Source organism: Gymnogyps californianus, chromosome Z (genome assembly GCF_018139145.2).
Source record: "Gymnogyps californianus isolate 813 chromosome Z, ASM1813914v2, whole genome shotgun sequence".
NCBI lineage: Eukaryota > Metazoa > Chordata > Aves > Accipitriformes > Cathartidae > Gymnogyps > Gymnogyps californianus.
In genome coordinates this window covers 24282220-24303641 of record NC_059500.1, presented here as the reverse complement: position 1 = coordinate 24303641, position 21422 = coordinate 24282220, and the positions used below count along the sequence as shown (strand labels likewise).

The following is a 21422-nucleotide window of genomic DNA, read 5'->3' as shown; positions in this document are numbered from 1 at the left end:
AAAATGATTGAATAGTTACAGAGGAGACTATTTTCACATAGACTGTTCCCATTTAATGTTCTGCACATTCATAACTTTTAATTTCATTTCTTAAAGTTAAATATTGCAGAACACTGAGCTCCCATTGCTTAAATAACAAATGCACATTCAAAACCTGTGTTATAAGCACAGAGATTTAATTTGCATCACTTACAAAAAACAAGACAGGAAAGGTTTGTTTTGAAGAGTGTAGTATTTGTAAAAAACCATGCCTGAGAAAAGGGAGTTGAAAATACATGTTAACTAAGGAAACAAATTTATTTAATAGATTCCTTTGTTTTGTAAGGTACCACAGCAAAACACAATAGGAAAGTGAATGACATCTGTATTCAAGCTGCTACTCCTTCCAAGATGACTGATAATAATTTGGGTTTTGATTTAGTGCATGCATACTTTTACAAGCTATGCTACAAAAACAAATATATTGCTCTTCCTTCTAACATTAAGACCCACTGCAGAGGAGCTACTTGCACACACATATAAAGTGCACATATAGTACCCGCATCACAAGACTTATTTCCAGTTTATAAACTCTAAAAGTTGCTGTTAATTACATGATCACCAAGTCATAGTTTACACTCTCTTTGTGTCATTTACTCTCAAGTACCTCTACTGACCTTTTTTTTCTTCCTTCCTTTTTTTTTTTTTTTTTTTTTTAAAGTTTCACACACCCACAGAGCACTGAAACCCTTTCAACCATGCAATCAGTCTTCTCTGCAATGTCTTTTTTACTTCATTGCAACTTCAAAGAAGCTGCAGTTGGGTACAACTATCAAATTCTTAAAAATGATGAAAAGAATCTCTTAGGAGAGACACAGTTAACTTCATTCAACAAAATGGTCAGCTTTAATTTGACAAGACGTAAAAAAGTTCTCTTACACAGTCTATAGCACCACATCATTTAAAATATCAAGCGAATCCTCATGAAGAATCTCCCAGAATCACTATGTTCAGAAATCCTTACTTAATGACTTTTTCATATGATTGGAAGACTAACATTTAAAAGGACATCTTATTAAATGCAAACAGATTCAAATAAATCATATGCCATCTCATAAAATATAGTTCATTATATAAATTGATTAAAAAACTGTTTTTTCTAGACCTAGCCAAAGAAGAACAATCATGTTCTTAGTTAGGAAGCATGATGATTTTAAGATTAGAAGGTATGCTGAAATATTACTATAAAAAGAGCATAAAGCAGAGCACTTTGTGTTAAAACAAATCTGTTACTAAAGAAAGGGACCGTGCAGTACCTCAGTTTAGAAAAGGCTCTTGCAAAATCAGTCTTGTCATGTGTAGATTATCATTATACATCTGTCAAGCTGATCATGTCTGCACTGAATGAGTCCTAAATATTTGCTCTTTATATCTCAATTTTGACTTCTTACTGGCCACCAACTCAGACACAGGTATGACTGAGTTAGATTGGACATGACTCTCGGTAACAATTATGAGACAGAGAAAGAATAAAGATCAAGTTATTCCAAAATAGTTCTTAGATAAACTGACTTCATGTACTTGTGATTATAAGTTAGAACTTTTTTCTATAAAGATGTTGCCCAAGGATTCACACATATTTAGATGAAAATGTCTGTAATGTACCAGACATAGTCTATCAGAAGTACATTGGTGTAGAAGCACAGAGTTATACTGCTACAAAGCAATTACTCTTGCATATATATCAGAACTCAAAGAAAGAAGCCAAGGAAGTGGCTTGGAAATAAATCTATGTCTAGATGTCAAGATTTGCTGATGCCAGCTGTTAAAATTCTATTAGAAGTGCAACAATTAAACTGCTGAGAGGCAATTACCACAACAGGGGAAGAAAATACCACCACTTTTGGGGCCAAAGTTGTAAAATAAAAAAATCACTACTTCACTAGTTAGCATACAGAGTTTCTTACTCACACTTAGTTAATCAATAAAAATTACCCATCTGGTTATTCCGTCTTCAACGTAATTACCTAACGTGCATAGGTACTTCATAGATCTTCGTGCTTACAGGAGAAGAAGAAAGTGAAAAGGAAAAAATAACCAGCAATAAACTCTTGAGAGACAAGGATGTGAGGAGGGGAGGAAGGCAGAAAACAAGAAAAAACAAATCATGTAGGGAAAGGTAAGTAAATAATAAAACTAGTGAGAAAAAAGGTAAAACAAGGAAACAATAGTTGGGGATGTACTGAAAACAGAAGATTAAAAACTACAACACTATATCCAGTACACGTTCTTCCCTCCTCCACAGAAACAAAGTTGATAAATGTTGGACTAATTTTTCTGATGTCATAGAATGGATCATTCATATCTTCTGTGACACTGTTTCACATATTACAGCTACAAAGCAAAATAAAACATTCTAGGTTATCAGAACAAACAACTGGTTTCAACTGGGAGTCTAAGTGTGAATTGCATATACACACACTCCCTCTTCCCCTTTCTCTCTCCCTGTGTTTTTTTTACATGCAGTGCGTCTCATCTTGCCCAATAATCATTATTTACTTTAGGTGCATTTTTTGTAGTTCATAATAACTTCAACGAAAAAAGGCACTAGTGTGATAACATGGTTTTGCTCAAGAAGCAAATTTTTTTGAACATCACTATATTCAGTAGAAAAATAATGAAAATAAACCCTGAATGTTTCTTCTTTTTCTAAAATATACAACTTTTTCACTACCATACCCCACAATTAGCTATTAAAAAAGCTCTGTGATTCAGCAGCACTGTAATTCAGAATTTTCAAATACCAGTATTTTTAAAGCGGGCTAACATTACTAAGGGAAAAATACAGTAATAATAAACCACTCAATTTTTATACATCCATCAGCCTCAAAGCAATTTTACAACAGAGGCCAGTGCTGTTATCTCCAGTTTGCACACAGGAAGCAGAAGGACAGAAGGGAACTAGCTCTGCATAGCCTTGTGGGACACACTCACAGGCCATGTAGAGCAAAGAACAGATTCCACGTTCTCTAAGAACATGGGAGTGGAATCATTACTAAGCACTTACAATGTACTAGTTAAGAACTCCACACAAAACTGACCACAAGGAATACATGATGGTTAGAACAAAAAAATTATGTCATCAACAGATGAATTCTGGAAAAGACAGATGCAGCAGTTAAAAATCATGTTACTACTCCCCAGGTATTTGTTTTAACTCCCTGCTGGAGCTTATTTCCTCCAAAGAACTGTAGAAATGGAATATGTGTCTGTGCTGGATGCTTCAGTGCAATTCAGAGTTCTAGGTAAAACTGCCTGCTGTACTTACGCGGAAGTAACACCTGCCAGAGGAGCCAGGTGCAAACACTACTGAAGTCACTGCAGCAAGATTAACCAGATATCACTTGTCAATAGCTTCAGAGTAAAGAAGCCTGAATTCCAATACAATTTCCCAGTCACTGTATGACTAGGAAAATCTCTTACTCGCTCTTTTTCCTCTCAATATATGGCATCATCCCACTTGCCTATATATTATACAGGCATATACCTCAGCTTAAACTAGCAATAAATGTAAAAAACCACCTTGTTATTGTGCACAGAAAGTCACTTATATGTGAAAGAATACTGAGCAAACCTTACAAAAGACGTCATATCATAGAATCATAGAATAGTTTGGTTGGAAGGGACCTTGAAAGGTCATCTAGTCCAACCCCCCTGCCATGAGCAGGCACATCTTCAACTAGATCAGGTTGCTCAGAACCCCGTCCAGCCTGACCTTAAACGATTCCAGGGATGGGGCATCTACCACCTCTCTGGGCAACCTGTTCCAGTGTTTCAACACCCTCGATGTAAAAAATTTCTTCTTTATATCGACTGTGAATCTACCCTCTTTCAGTTTAAAACCATTACTCCTTGTCCTATTGTAACAGGCCCTGCTAAAGAGTTTGTTCTCATCTTTCTTCTAAGCCCCCTTTAAGTATTGAAAGGCCGCAATAAGGTCTCCCCAAAGCGTTCTCTTCTCTAGGCTAAACAACCCCTCACGTTCAGTGTTATCACATTACTGTCTTTGCAGTATTAACAGCCTACAGAAAGTTTCTATAGATACAGCTTCAGGGAAGGAAACCGGAATCCCCAAGTCCCAACAAAAAACACATACACCAATTACTTATCCCATATGACTTTTTCCAAGTTTGTGACAAAGCAGCCTCCTAGATATTTTCTGAAGGACTATGTACAACGGTGTCACTCCTATGTAAATCAGGATTTCTAATCATTATTATTAAATCCCATGAAAATCAGAACTAAGTGTTAATAAGAAAAATCAAGATCTTGACTTTTGTTTAATCAAGCAAATGGGATTATAAAGTCACTTGGTTGAAGAATAAGACATCTATTAACTACTTAATAAATCTAGGCCAGAATAATGCAGTAACCAAAGCATGCACCTGAAAAGCGATCTGTGCAGGAATTTCCCACAAAGCCTGTCTATGTCAGATTTCTAAATTATGTACCTCCTATATTTATGTTGTGTATATAAATATAACCTATAGTTACATATATACAGTTTTCATAGGACATGAAAATTATTGTATTATTTCTCTCTCCCACAGATATATGCTATTTTTACACATCATTTCAATATACACAGAGTCCTTTCCAAATTGCATCCTTTGAGGTGCTATAACTTTACCATGCAAATTAATTTCTCTGGCTTATTTCTTTTTGCACGTGTTCCAAAATGTTTTCAATTCTTCCGTATCTTCAGCTACTGAGCTGCCCTAAACTGATGAAAATATTTTACATATATGCTGAATGGTTCCGTACAAGAACAAGAAGGCTGCACAGCTGCATCAAAAAACCCTGTATTTTCTTCAAGCACATTCTGTTTTTATTAAACGTGCTCTCTACTTGCTACTTCAAGATCTCTAACTATTTTTATGTTTACTAGAACTTTTTGAATGCATTAGCCATTTCTACAGTCATCTTTACCTGTTACATTAAGTTCCATTTTCCCACTTGAACTTTTTTAAAAATTCTCAGCTATAAATACGAATTTATCTATTCCAGATGCATTTTTCCTCTGTTCTCCCTGATGCTTGCATGATCCTTGAATTTACTTTCAGTTATGAATTTTAATTAGTATGCTGTTTGTCCACCTCATCCAAGCCATTCATTTTATTGAAAGCTTCCATTATTTTCTGCAGGTTCACTCAAGTTCTTTCTCTCACAATTCACTCCTCTTACATTTTATTTCCTTTCCTTTTTCTTTTATGTATGTCACACTATCTATGTTAAAATACAAAGATGGCTATACAAAAAAATGTATGTGCATAGGGGATATACTGTTGCAGTAAGGGGTCTGTCTAGATCTCTCACACTAAGAATTCTGCCCTTCCAATTACAGAATTTTGTTTTGTTACTGAAAACAATAACAAATCTGGTACAACTAGGCATTTTAAAGACTTTTGACACGAACAGTATTATTATTTCCGAGAAAAAGTATCATCCCTTGAATAGGTTTTTGCTACAGTGTTTTTACACAGGGAAATCTGAATGTGTCTGCTCAAATAATGCAAAGTTCATTTATCTTGTCATGTTTCTATCCATGACAGTGTTATTCATCATATGTATAAACTTATCCTGGCTGATACATATGGTTTGGCAATAGGCAAACACACTAATGACTAGCTAAAAGTAGTTATGATACTTACATTGGTGAGGTGAATGACTCCTTTTGACGTAACAGAGCAGCCCATAAAACCAACATACTGCAGCTCAGGACAATGTTCAGCAAAAGCCTTCACTGACTGATCTGTCACCTACAGGAAAGATATACAGGTAATAGTTGAATAGCTGATATGAGCACATACTTAATACAGTCTAAGCAGTTTCTCTGTAACATTAGCAAGCTGCTCATTAATACTTTTATTATTAATATCACTACTAATTTATTTCAAGAGTTTGAGAGAAAACATCAGGTATGCACACACATCTATATATGTGCATGGAAAGGAAGGAAAAAAGATCATCTTTGGCAGAGGGGGATCATCTTCTTGGAGGAGGAGAGGAAATGGAAGAAAAGATAGAATGATGGCCACAAATTCAAATATTGTCATCTTGTTTATCTGCAAATAACCCAAGAGACCATTCTATCCACTATTCTCATAAACTATACACAAACATGAAAATACTAACAAATTTATGTTACTGCCATCCTGCAGACTCATGCTATACCCATTACTGACTTTGCACAGAATTTGAATTGTGTGATATCTTAAGTTCATATTCCTTTTCTAAGCATTTTTACTAAAACAAAGCAATTGATGATTTTAACTTAAAGACAATATTACAGTTGTTTCCCACATCAGACTTGTATCTCATGGTAATATATCATTGTGTCAGTTATCAGTTGAATGGAGATGTTACCTAGTTTATTACTGTGATTTATTTATTTCTACAACTATTTTTTTCTTTATAATTAAGTTTGTCTAATAAAATTCAGTAACTATGAAACACTATCCATTGCATAAAGGTAATGCTTTGTAGGTAGACTAAATATTCAAAAGGACAACATTTTGTGAACTTTGTGAAGAATATAATATTGACATGGGTACACTTAAGACACCTGCATATCTTCCTTTACGCAAGTTTGGATGGGTTTTTTTTTTTCCTTGAGAAGTATATATTCCCAATGCAAATAACAGTAATGCAAAACTCTATATTGATTTTGGGACAAAACCTGTATTTTCCAGCCAAACTGCTCAGGACTGTCTCACTGTATCTGGAATCGTAAATCCTGAATGCCAAGGACATTCTGGGTTTGTAAGGATGTCTTCTTGTTATCACAGAACTCAGAAGCAAAACAAGTTTTGAAATACCTAGTCCACAACTGAGCCTCAGGTGAATACATACATAGAAACATTATTCCTGCTGCGCTGTGGATCCCCTTTATCCACAGTTACAACTTGCCTGACTAACATGTCACTTATGCTGCATGCTGGCAGCATATGGTAACCTTGGTGAAGACTCTAGCAAGAAGATTTCTGAAAACATAGCCCAGAGTTAAGGGAGGCCAACAAGATTATAGGTACAACACCACATACAAGCTGTATTGGTTTGGGGTTACTGAATACGGTTATAGGTCTAATGCAGCTTTCTCAAAGCAACAACTTCTCACTGAGTAAAGATTTTTATTGTTGCACACCTGCCAAATAAAAGTAAAAGCAAGCCTTTTGGGAGTGTGTATTTAGAAGCCAAAGAAACGGAAAACAGGCCAAAAGGAAGGGGAAAAGGGTCAGCTATACACATTCAATCACAAACTGGGTAGTGATCATGTCGTATCTGCATAGACCCATGTCTCAGGTCTGCCTACTTGAACAAAAAAACCCAGTGTAGTAAGAAATTTCTTCTTTGATTTTGATCTGACACGATCTTACATTTTTATTTTTGCACACTCCTCTCAGCTGAGGACAGCCATACCAACTATTTGGGAATTTTAAGATATTGACTACTAAAAACCTTTGACAAATACTATCAGAAGTCAGACTTACAGATTTGCACTATTTAGCATTGTACCAGCACCGGGGGGAGGGGCGGGTGGTGGTGGTGGTGGTATCTTGTCTGTAGAAGACAAACTAAACCCTGTTTCAGCTAACGATCTAAGAGAAGGACCCTGTTACAATCTTACCCTCCTCCCTCTACAGAGGATTAGAGTGTGATTCTCTGTTGCAGACAGGTTTGCCCTAGCTAGCAAGAAAATGTAGTTATGAAAAATCAATAGTATAAAGGCCTAACATCACATATTCATTACAGAACGTAAAACTTTAAAATATAAATCATTTCTTACATATAGCTGACATCTGGGTGCTTGAAGATTTTTAAAAAAATTATGCTTTGAATGCAAATAATAAAATTACTAGGTCTTAAAATATCTTCTGTTCATACTATGCAATTTTCTGCATTCTAAACAAAATTTGTGAAAAAATAGTTTTGGTAAAAGTTAAAAACAGTTGATGATGACTATATATTAAATAGTTTACAGATTAGCAGTGAACCTTTTCAGTGATCGTTAGATATGCAGCATTTATCTAGTCAGAAAAAGATTATTCATTACCTCTGTATGCCATGCAAGCCTCATGATTTTCCAGCTTTGGAAAAATTATTTACAGTCTGTCAAAAGTACTGTGACATTACCTGAATATGTTTTACAACTACTGTGGCAGAAATCACCACTTTAGACAAGCATTTTGCTACTGCAAACAGCAATTTCTGTTCTTAAATCTTGACTTATAAATAAAATAACAGTGCATTGAACCTGTTGCTGTCTTTAAGCTCAGTTCAATAACAGATCCTGTCCTTTTGCTGTCAGCCAACAAAAGTCCACCACCTGCAGAAGCTGACTTCAAGTTTTATTGGGCAACATTGTAAAAATTCTCTCTTTCAGCACTGTAATGTCACAGTCAGCATTCTTTACTATACCAGTGTCTAGGAATACATTACTTCTTTTTCAGACCCTATGTCACTTATAGCAATTGATATTTTAATAACATGATTCCCACCCAGACAGCCTGTGATGAAGGCTACTTGATATTCTGTTTGGTTAGCTACTCTTAACACATGACCACACTCCCCTGTGATTGTATTAGTTGGGAAGGAAAATATACATTTCTATATATACATATACACACACACACTTGTAATTTCACAAGAATGGCTTCCCATAAAAAGACTATAAGATACTATGTATAGAAATATCAGATCAAAACACCTGTAAAACTAAATACCTCATGAAAGAGTAAAAAATAAAATTTATATTAGGGTTTTTTGTTCTCCTTTTTGCAGGGGTGGGGGAGAGTAAGAACATGTAGTAGTTTGGAATTTATTTATAAACATACGTGTAGCATTATAGTCAAGTACAATTACCTAGTCTGCAGTCAGAATAATGGATAACTGAATCCTATCTGTCCTTATTTATAAATGGCTCAAAAAACATAATAAAACAAGGTTTGTATGCAGAAGTATTATTTTTCATTAGACCTATTTGTATAAGGGAGAAAGAAAAGTAGGTACGTTTCAGACAGATCTGAAATAGAAGCAACAAAGCTAAATTTAAAGCTCAAGTAAGTTTCTAAGACTGAAAACAACTATTCTTCTGCGTAATTAGACTTTCTTCTATTTTATCATCTGCAGTGTCTAGCACAGATGGCTTCTATACATACTTGAACTTTTATATTTAAGCTCAAACATGCAGGCCAGCTCACTATTTCTACTATAAGTAGCTGCCACAAATAGTAATCTCTTTTATCGTACAAATGTGTTTTATGCTCCCAAGAGATGGCCTGTTCTGCAGAATGAAACGTAAGGGACTGATGAAAAAAATGCATGGAAAATTAGCAATGGCATGTATGCAATGATTATGCAATCTTAACTCTGTCTCTTTGTAATGCAATATGTAATTGTATGTTACATTTTCCTCCAAGACCTCTTCACAACTCAGTAGATAGAACAGGTACATGAAATGTGTATCATAAATATGGCTTCTGCAAACTAACAAATATTTTAGAGTATAAACAACTGACATTCAGACGGACTATACAGATTAGACTAGCATAATCTAAAAACAGATTACTATAGAAAATATACTGCAGTTCTACAGAAGTGACCGCTGTCCACAAAGATACAGAAATTCACACCCAATTCTTTTATAGATCACAGTACTGTTCTTCCAAGAATCTTTAATAATTGGATTGTCTAGTCGACCTTCATTGACTTTCATTCATCCTGTCTTGCTTGATGTTAGTCTTGCTTTGAAAAAGTAATATAGGATGATGAGGACAGATTTATAAGTTATGCACTAAAGCATTGTGAATGGGAAATACGCTGGTCTGGAACTAATGGCACAGATTTTGTTCCTATTAAAAAGATCTATGATAAGTGAGATATGGTTTAATCATTTTCTTTTTATGTATAGCATCCTATTACATATGAATTCCAGTTCTGCATTATTTTACAGAAATTCAATATTTTGACTATTCTGAATTAGATTCTATAAGTTTTAGTTTATTTTACATTCTATTCAATAATTGAAGGAGCAAAAAGGAACAGCTCTGAAGCAAAGATGGTAATTCAAAAAGAAAGTTTGGGGTACAACAACGCAAGCCACTTAAATTCCAACTAAAAAGCCTTGCAATTAATAAAAACTTAGAGAAGCTCAAACAGAAATAACTGAAAAAGAGATAGGAATATAAATAGTAACTGGCACAGAATGAACACCACATTCTCTTATTTAAACAGGTGCACTGCAATGTAAGCAGATCTTAATGTGCAATTTTTTCCATGTAAAATACATAAATAAAAGTTTGTAAAATATGTAAAATATTTCTCAGAAGAAAGACACCTAGCAGGATAAACTCTGCCAGAGTAAAATGTTCTCATGTAAGCAGAGAGTCAGTCTGCCATGAACGTAACATGTAAGTATCCACTGCAGAAGTCAGCACTAACGGTAGAAGAAACCCCTTCCTTACTCCATAAATCTTTACCTGTCTTGGTCAGACACCAGATTAACCACATTTATTTTGGGGCAGCACCGGAAGAAGGGAAGGGTCAGGGAAGACCTACTAAAATCCAGTTTTATGTTTGAAAAGAGATAGGTCTACAAAAACCTCATCTACTAATTCAGTCCTAAAACTTTCTTGCCTTACCTGTGCATTATTATATACTACAGAGTAAGGCCCACATACAACCCACTCAGAAATCTGCCCTGCATGAAGAACGTGGTTAGGCCCTCCAATACTGTGTTTTATACCATATGCTCAAACAACGTGCATTTTCCCTGGTCTGTTTTTCCTGAAATCCTTGCATGCCATAACCGACCATAATGTGCAGTTAGGCTAACCTCAGGCATAACTTTGTTTTACTCCTTTTTACCAAAACTGCTGAAATGCATTAATTTCACAAGATACAGGCAAATCACACATAGCGAAGGCATTTATCCTGGACTAACTCAGCTCACCAGCCTACAGGTGAGCTCAATTACATACACAAGGATGTAATACATACAAAAAAAAAGAAACATAAAGCAATGAGATTGCTCATATACAGAAATATCTGTATCTACTGTAAACAAAGGCAGCCAGGCTACTACTGTTCTATCAGCAGGAAAGACACTAAATATCATTAAATAAAATTAAAAAAAAAAATAATCACAGCAATGAAATAGTTTTGAGAGAAACTGCCTGACTACAGATGTATGTTTACATAGGTTCTTCCTGCTTAGCTTAAAATTTGCATTGCTACCCCTATACTAAAATGCTTGCCATGATGCAAAGTAAAAGTTGTTGAATTTATTGCACTTTGTCCAAGGGTGAAGATGGAAATAAAGACTAGTCATTGCAAAGAATTACGATCAGATGATCCCTCTCTGCCACAGAGGGAAAGATGACATTGTCTCTCTTTTGACCAACACTTTTTAAATTACTTTTTAACAGAGGGTCAAATAGAGATCACAATATTACACTAGAAGTTAAATACTAGTAAATTTTACACTTTTAAACTAAAACATACACTTACAAACATTTAAGATTACATATACCTTCCTAGTACAATGAGTAAGAAATTACAAGCAAATTGGTTTAATTTAACCACTTTTGAATTCAAATACAAATTCAATTTCATTTTTAAATTCATTTCTACAGGAAGCTGCAATACTCGAAGTATTTACTTACAGATTTAATCCTAAGGTTCCACCAAACATGCCAGGGTACTCATTAGCATCAGTTCCTATCCTTATTTTAATAATACAATTTATTAGAAATAGATTATACTGTTTGATAGACGGTGAATATAAAACCAACTCATTTCAAATTAAATGGGAATATGGCACAAATGTATCTTACAAACACATACAAATCCTGATAAAGGGCTCTTTTGCTCTCCCTCCTCCAGAAAACAAAAGGCTGAAAAGGTGAAAAATCAAGTTTATGTTTAAAAGATTTATTTCAAACTTAAACTGGAAAAGACTTTCCCTATTCAATAGTAGTGATACATTGTCTGCTTTCCACAAGCATCAACTTAAATGATATTTGTCATAAAAGCTGTGACAAAGTAATTATTATTGGCAAAGATGCATTTAATTCATGACCCCATATTGCAATTACAGAACATTGATAATAATAAGGCATGGATAATCTGTCATCATGCTCAAGTTTTCAGGACACCCAAATTTCATTAGTAAACAGCAGCAAGACAAGGCTCATCTTAACTAACTGCCATTGGACAAACTATATATTTCTTCACATTCAGTAACATACATGGATAAACGTAACCATTTGCTTAATCACAAAAGAAATTCAACAACTGTCAGCTTTAACTTGCAGTAGTAAGGGAAGATTTAAGAAGTCCTGCCAATTTCTATGAGCACTCAAAATAGAGAAATATAAATATTTCTATTCCGTCATCTTTGAAGAAAACAATTAACTGAAAAGGAAATTATCCCCATTTTTTAACATATATTTGTAAAGTTTAGGCTAGATCTTCAATCTTTTCACAATCTGGGTTTATAAGCTTTGATTGGTTTCTTTTCATTATAAAAAAGATCTTTATACAAAAAAAATGTGCAGTCTTTCATAAAATAGAATACTGCTGCTTACTAATGGCAGTAAAATTTGTTTATTAACTGAAAGGGATGACTTAATCCACCAATTTAAGTGACTTCTTACAAACAAGGAAAAGAAAACAAAAATTCTTCTACAGTATTTTAAGATCAACTTAATTTTTAAATGTTAATTTACTTCAGAAACCTGTTTCTTTAAATGGGTCTCACCATTTAAGCTGAAATGTAAACATGAAATACGATCGCAGAGCCTGTATTGTAAGGTGAACCTTACAATATGAGCTATTCCATCAGAATCAACAATTCACAGCACACAAGACTAATACAATAATTAAAGCATGGACTCAGAGGAGGCCTTAGCTGCCTGAAGCAGCATCTCAAAATACAGAACTGGTTCTGGCAGTAGTCCTTATGTGCTTGCTGCCCTGTATCTGTGAAGCACTAACTCTGTGGCTGTATTATTTTGAGATGAGAACGTGACATCTGCCTGGAGTTTTGGCACTGTGCACCCCTGGCTGCCTCAGACCTCATCAGAACTTACTCTCTTGATGAGGCTCTGTGCAATGCTATGCTACCCCACCCTCACATTTGAGAGGAGCAAAAGAGTAAAGAGGACTGCATTGCTATCCTTTCCTTCATCCTTATACATTAGCTCAGGAGTTAGTATTACTATCTGCCCACGATATTAGAGGAAAAGATAGACAAGAGTGTAAGGACTAATGTAAATAGTTGAAAGGAGTATTTTATTTCATGTTATATTTACCAGCTGGCCTCATCAACTACTTTAAAATACCATAAGTATGAAAAAAAAAAAAAAACATGAACAGTTTTGCAGTATACTCAGTTGAATACTCAAGGGAATTATAATTTTATCAGGTATCCTTTTAGAATGTATTTGGATTTAATGTTTCTTCCTCATTTTTACGAGGATTGAACAACTGGCTATAACAAATGGTGTTCCTGTTTTATCTTGATAATAGTGCAAGCCTATACAATTCTTCCTAATTAATCTAATGTAATTTTTCAATGCAGAACTCTAGTAGCTCAGCTAAGGGCAGTACAAAGTACTCCTTCAGTTTCTGTGGCACAGAGTATCACTCCTGAGTCTTACTCTCTTCTCATTACTGATGACACAGCCATCAGAACAGATGAGTTCCTCTACCTATTTTGATCTCTTTTATCCCCTGAATTAATTAATACTAAACAAAACAACATACTTGGAATATACTAAGTTTGAAATAACAAATGACTATAGACAACCACTATCTTCAAACTGGTTTAAACGTCTGGGTTAGAAAACAAATCTCAATTCTCAATATAAATTATCTCTGATTCCCATTAACTCACATTTTAATAAAGTACAGTTTGAATGCACTTATATTGAACAAGGCTATCAGCCCACCCTAATTTGTTTGTTGCAAAATGCAAATAAAATTGTAAAAACAATTCTTCAGCTTATAAAATATTGCCCTCCTACCAAAAGACAAAATTTATTATCAAAATGTGTTTACTCTCGATTGGCAAAACACTGCTTCCAAAACAAAACTCTGCATCTTTCGTCAAACAGCGCATATACATAACCTGATAACCATTAAAATTTCAGAAAATTTAAAAAAATTATATACTTATTTGCAGACAGATAGTGCCACTGTATTACAAATTATGTGATGAGAACCACGTATCAGGAACACTGTATATTCACAAAACGTTATGGGAAAACTAAGTGTTGCTCAGCATATTGTTTAAACAGAAGAATGCATAATAATTTCTAAAAATTAAAAATAATATCCTGACTATCCTTTTTTAGTCATAATACTGACTCAAAAAGACTGATGTGTCCACATGCTAAGAAATACATATCAAGCATTTTCATTTGGTATCATTCTAAATACAAAGGAAGAAAAACATTTCTATGTAACTGCAAAATAGGTCCATGGTTTATTGGTCTAGCCACTTAATCTTTCCTTGTGTAAGGACTGTACGAATCATATATTCATCCTTTCTGTGACAGAACATGATTTTGCATTATCTCCCCTTCTAATGCCCCCCACAGCTATACAAACATATTTCCTATTATGTATTATGAGTAGAAAAACAACACAAACCCCTCGTTTATTCAACAGCTTTATTGTTCACCCTAACAGAACACATCTCATTCCCATTTAAAATCTTTTTGTAAAGAAATTAACTTTTATTTTCACTTCACCTATGCAATTTGATCTTACACATTCCCATTAAAATTATGTATTCTGGCACATTTATCTATTTACCACAACTTCAAGGCTTCTAAAGGGGCTGGAAGATTATTTTACAGTACACATTCACATAACAACTGCTTTGTGCTCACACTCTTTCCCCTCTACAATGGACCCAGAAGAGCATTGTTAGTGTTCAGAAATACAGGATTCCTTGTTCACACACAACCCTTCAACTACTTAAGTCATTGTGCCTGCAAACTATTAAACACTGTTAGTCTACTTCCTTTTGCTTTATTCGAAGAACGTCGTCATTTTCACACATCAAAAACATTAACTGTTTCATTTTGTTCACTACTCTGGTTACCTTCTGAAGGCCTCCTAACTGCCCAAATAAACCCTTTCACAGTCTTGTTGGTCAAGAATCTGACAAATTCATGTTCCTTTCATTAAAAGCACCATCACGATCGCAGCATAAGCTTGCTCTGTTGTCATATCATTGTCATGGGCAAAACTAATTTATTATTCCCTCAATATTTTTTATTTCAGGTAAGAAACTTAAATACCAACTCAGGCAACACTCTCACTGCTATTACACCAACTCAGAAACAGTTGTTTCTGACAGATTTTCACATATTAAAGCTGTTGTACATTAACAAAGCAACGGAGCAGTATGAATGTACTGTAACTCTCCTTCTACAAAAACTTACTATATGCATCATTGTGGTATGCTATAGGGTTAAATATTTGACATATTCTTCATTATGTCTAAAGAAGTTTCCTCAGTGAAACAGTGATAAACACACTGAAGCAAGCCACAACACTGATAAAAAGTGTGATATATCTAACCAAAACCCCAAATCTCTCCATCTTGCCAACACATAAGCATATTCCCAGTATGCAATCCAATCAATAATACAGGCTTGTAACACCTACATAGCATTAATACATATGACAGTGGTAACAGGCATTGTAACCTCTACGGCTAACATGCACACAAAGACAGCAAATATCTGGTATTTACTCACATCTACAAAATCATCCAGAAATCTTAAGAGGAAAAATAGGATACAGCCTTTGGTATCACATGTTTATTTTAAGGGTTTAAAAGGTAATCTTTTAAAATAATGTGAACATTTTCTCTTTTAAAAATTAGACACTTGGAACATTTAGTACAACTATAAAATTACACAATTCCTGTTCAAATCTTTTCTTCGAGTTTCAGAGATACCACGTAATTTTAATGAGCGGGGAAACTCTTGTAGCAGTTGAAAAGGTAATATAATGTATACACACTGGACATTCTACACCATAAAAACCACTAAGGAAACAGCATTTGCATCTGTTTTTCATGCAGCTAACCTTGTTTTTTTTAAGTTAAATCTACTCATACTAGCCATACATAAAACTACCTAACCTTGTTTTTTTTAAGTTAAATCTACTCATACTAGCCATACATAAAACTACACAACTGAAATACAGTATGACATCATGAAGCTGATATAATCAGCTATAATATATAGGTAAGGCTGCCACCAGCAAATATCTAAAGATTGCTACTGCAGAAACTGAAAGTGGGCACAAATACCAAAACCTTTCTTGCCAACCCACCTTCAAGACATTTCCATCCTACGGCATTCCATACACACTATTTACAGATTCATCACCTCCTCTTTCACAAGCATAGAAAGACAAGATTTCCTAAGATTTTCCAGTATAGGTCACAGGTGCAAAAGTTTTGTCTGCCCAATCCACCAAAATGAATTTCATCCAGGGAACCGTTCAATTCTGATTATGCGGATTCCATTTGAAGCATATGGTCACCATATGTTACAACTGATGGGATAAATACACGTGTTAAGGGGGGAAGGAAAAAGTCTTATGTTGCAAGTTATGCTCTTCAACATGAAGCATAGGCTCCTTAACTGGTGAAAGGTCTCCCATGTCACATAGGGAACAGGAGAATAAATAAAATGAGAGAATTTCCCACATATTGCAATAAATACAAGCTAACATGAAGATGGCAGAAGAACTATGGTAACAACTGCATAGGTCAAAGAAAGTAATTTCATAATTAAGTGTTTTTCTTCTTCCATACTTTAATAGCTTTACTCCACTAGAAGAAAAGGGAGAACATGTTTTATTGAAAAATATTAAATGATTTTGTATGTAGTATCTAAAACAAACATTCTACAGCAAAGCTCACAAAAAAATACCAATCATGTAATGGACATTGTCATTCACTGGGATATCACAAGGGCTTCTTAAAATAGTTACATCTTGCTCAAACAAATTTACATATTAGCCTTCTTGGGTAACACACTTATTATACAATACATGCCATTATGTTTAAAACAAACAAGAAAACAACACATAGAATGTCACTCAAATTTCAGATACAAACCAGATTACTGGCTGAATTTATTTTAATGCATCTTTTAGGGAGGACAGAGAACTTAAAAATTTTAACCAGCCTTGCAGATTTCCTTCTGCTATAGTAAGGTGTTAAAATGAAATTACATTTTCCCTATGAGAAGTCCTTCTAAAAAGAAAAAAGGATGAATCAGATGTGCAGGGAAAAAAGTTTCTTGTAATATAGGTTAATGGACATGGTATTATATCTTTATTACGAACAGACAGGTTATTAGGTATTCAGTAGTAATGCTTATTCATCCTGCTCAATCTGAGTACTAGAAGTCTTCAAGTTTCAATAATGAAAAATGTAGAATATTCCATACTATTCTATCCTATAAAAACCAGGTAAAGCCAGAATCCAAATCCTAACTGGAGCAGACATTTTTTCAAAGCACCTGTATTCAGAATCACAAGTTCAGATAAACTCAGGAAATATAGCATGAGCTTACCATCAGTGAAAGTGAGATACATTGCATAGAAATTGAAATGTTTTTGGTTTGATTTATAAATGATCTTCACACAACAGAATTACCATTAAAAGGAAACACTTTATAATTAGAAGCAATAGGAAGAGATTTTTTCTTTGTAATTTTTTCCTTAGTGAACTGCATGCATTACAACTAATTTAATTTAAAATAAACCACTGTTACAGCAGTCTGGTCAAGTAGTACATCAACTGACATATTCTATCAATCTGAAGCAGAATCAGCTTTAAATCATGAAGTAGTTAAAATCTTGAAATGCATCAGACATGAGGAAAAGACTAACAGAAAGAGGATGTGATTTAATATAGTTCTCTTAAGTTTTGCACTTGTTTGAAATATGTTTGTTTTCATGCTTTCTGATCTACTCAGCACTACTATCAGTGGACATATGGTCTGCTCAGCAAAGATGCTAGCGTAACAGGCTGGACATCATGATTCTCTTAACAGCAGCTTTAGAGTCTTGTCCCTACATTTACGAATTGATACAGAGTTCTCCAAGACATTTTATGGTAAGAAGTAAACATGCTATACCCTGTGAGAGTTATTACATGAATGGTACCGGCCTACAATGAAAACCTGCAGGAAAATTAGTCATTAAAATGGTAATCTTCAGCATTCACTACTGTGATTGACTACTTCATTACAATCACAGTTTGATATCAGCAGTAACTGGTAGGAGTAACCTCCAAACACAGCAACAATAAAAAAACCTAAACCAGCAGAAGTAGAGCTTTAATATGCATGTACACAAGGACTCAGACTCAAATAACACAGTTTGGTTCAAAAAAGTTAAAATAAAAATTGGTATCGCATAGGACACATATACACATTCTTGCATACACTTCAGTGGAAATCTAATTTATAGATTTTAGCAAACAAACACCTCTAGCCCAGAAAAGAAAACTCCTAAGTGGAAGTTCTGCACATTCTATGCTTTATTCCTTATAAATCTTTCTTTGTTCAGCTACAAATAGTACACTATTATACCTTGGGACAAAAAATTGAAACTATTAAAATAGAAACTGAGCTGCATTTTTTTTTTAACATTTGCACTAAAAAACCCAAACACAAAACAACTAAATAAAAAACACTAAAACTTTTGCTTTGTCCTAATCACAGTAGCAAGTATTAAGTATTAAAGAAAAGGTGTTTATAGCTGGTAACAAATAATCTACCCAAATTCTTCATAACAGACTTGTTTCAAGTTGATTTTTTTTTTTTAACAGACCTTTGCACCAGGTAGTTCGTCAAAACACAAAAATAGGGGGATTTTTTTGGTTTGCTTTATTTGTTCTCATAATATTTAAAGCAGTCTTGATTTTTTCCTTTCTGAAAGCTGGGCGAACAAGGAAGTCATCGGTGTTATTTTGTAAGAAAATCATATGTACAGTAGTGTACCTGGTTGGTATCATTCACATCACTAATTTTGATGTATCAGAGTTAAGTCTGAAGAGGCTGTCTGGATGCAGATCGCAAAAGAAACTCAGAATATGTAACAATAACCACAAATAAAATATAGTCAGGGAGGCACTTAAACATATTAATGACAGCCATTTGCCTTTTTGTCATCTGGATTAAACAATTTTACATTTCCAAGGCCATAGTCTAAAATAGGAAGACGAATCATCTCATAAGGAGCCTCACTGACACAGTAGAAAGTGAAGGAGTAGGAATCTACAGCTCCAAGAGAAGCACACATATACAGAAACTAGAAATTAAGGATGTTTCTCTCTGTCATCATACCGAGGCAGAACTTGAAATAGGCCTATAAAATTACAGCTGAGACATTACAAAAGGTATTAGAAGCAAGTAGGTGATATGATGTGAATGTGAACACAAGTTAGATTTGATTTTTTTATCCTTACAAGTTGTTTAAAAAGACCTGTTCAGATTATTTCAATCTATCACTGCATACATGCATTCAAGAACAGCATCTTGCTGATGAGAAATGCAAGTGGGACTGCTATATTAGTTATGATTGGAAGCAGACTACAATCCTGATTAACCCTAGTGCACAACCAGACCTCCATGCAGACAGGCTGAAACAGCAGAACTTCTCATCACATGGATCCACAACCCGACAGTTGACAGACTTGTGTGAAGCCCTGCAATGCTGTGTGATAATGGCAGGACCAGCACAAGAGGGTGCTGAAGTTCAGCAATCCCATTTTAAAAGGAGAAAAGAAAAGAAAAAGAAACACCTGCTTGCTCTTCCCAGAGTTTAGTACATTCAGAAAATGGAGATCACAACTGCTGCTAGTCTCTAGGCCATCACAGAGAAGGAAAGGGAAAAAAACAAAATAAAAGTAAGGAACAAGCAAGCAGGAAAAAAGAAAAAGAAAAAAAAATTTTTGAAAGTTCTTCAATTTTACTTAAATCACTAAGTCAGTATGTCTTGGTTTAACCCTGGTAGGCAGCTAAGCACCACACAGCCACTCACTCAATCCCTCACCCAGTGGGATGGGGGACAGAATCAGAATGGTAAAAGTGAGAAAACTTGTGGGCTGAGTAAAGACAGTTTAATAGTTAAAACAAACAAACGAAAAAAAAAACCAATAAAGAAGGAAAAAAAACGCAAAGTAAGAAAAAAACAAATGATGCAAAAGAAACCCAAAACAATTGCTCAAGACCAACTGAGCAATGACCAGCCAGTCCCCGAGCAATGGCAGCCTGGCCAACCTCCTTTTCTCCCCAGTTTTATTACTGAGCATGATGTCATATGGTATGGAATATCCCTTTGGTCAGTTGGGGTCAGCTGTCCCGCCTGTGTCCCCCCACCAAGTTCTTCTGCACCCCCAGCCTGCTCGCTGGAGGGGCAGCATGAGAAGCAGAGAAGGCCTTGATGCTGTGTAAGTACTGCTTAGCAAGAACTAAAACACCCCTGTGTTATCAACACTGTTTTCAGCAAAAAATCCAAAACGTAGCCCCACACAAGCTCCTATGAAGAAATTTAACTGTCCTAGCCAAAACCAGTACACAGTATTATCACAAATTCTCATTTTCGTTTAGGAAAGTCAAAGGTTTAAAAACCCCAAAAACCCAAACAAAACCCCAAACCACCACAAAAGAAACACATCTTCAAACAAACAAACCCAATTCTGAACAGACAGATAAAATAACAGATGTATCAAGTATTTTTTTCTAGTCAAGCTAGTCAACAAGGTTTTTTTGAAAGAAATAACAATTTTTTTCCCCGTGATCTTTCTAATCTTTGCCAATATAACACCCTTCACCTTTACCCCACCCTTCCCTATTGGTAAGTATGACAATTACAAGCAGGAAAGTCATTTTATATGCCAGAGTTGTAAAACAAGCTATATAAATCGATAAGGGAAGATGAGCCATTACCTTACTGAAAAACACATAAACTATTGCCAGCCTCCTAAATCTTTTGATGAATTTCTTCACAAATCAGCTGCAATTTTGTGAAAACAGCAAACTATACAATATCCAGTGCTTTGCATAATCAATGTATTTCAACATCTCCAGCTTCTGGCAAAGCAATCAATTAGGTCAGTTCTCAAATAATCATCAGTAGTGCCCAAGTACACTGTTTAATGACTTCCAGTTGTACTGCATCAGCAATTTTTTTTTTTTTTTGGGGGGGGGGGGGGAGCGGGGAGGAAGGGCAAGAGAGATAGAGACAGCAAGAATGAAGTTTTCCCTACCCATAAGTATAAACAGAAGAACAATTATGTTACTTCTATTCCCCATGTAGTATCTGGAAAGGTGTTAGAA

At 34.8% G+C, this 21422-nt stretch overlaps 1 protein-coding gene across 2 annotated transcripts in view; it reads right to left on the bottom strand.

Annotated features, from left to right (window-relative positions):
- FBXL17 (F-box and leucine rich repeat protein 17) overlaps positions 1 to 21422 on the bottom strand; it is a 551764-nt gene that overhangs the window by 458302 nt on the left and 72040 nt on the right. For both annotated transcript variants that reach the window (XR_007767787.1, XM_050912578.1), the window contains exon 5: positions 5691 to 5798. Coding sequence is in view for 1 of the 2 variants with exons in the window: in XM_050912578.1 (XP_050768535.1) it covers positions 5691 to 5798 (108 nt within the window). In the remaining variant the exon portion in view is untranslated. The remainder of the gene's footprint in view (positions 1 to 5690; positions 5799 to 21422) is intronic.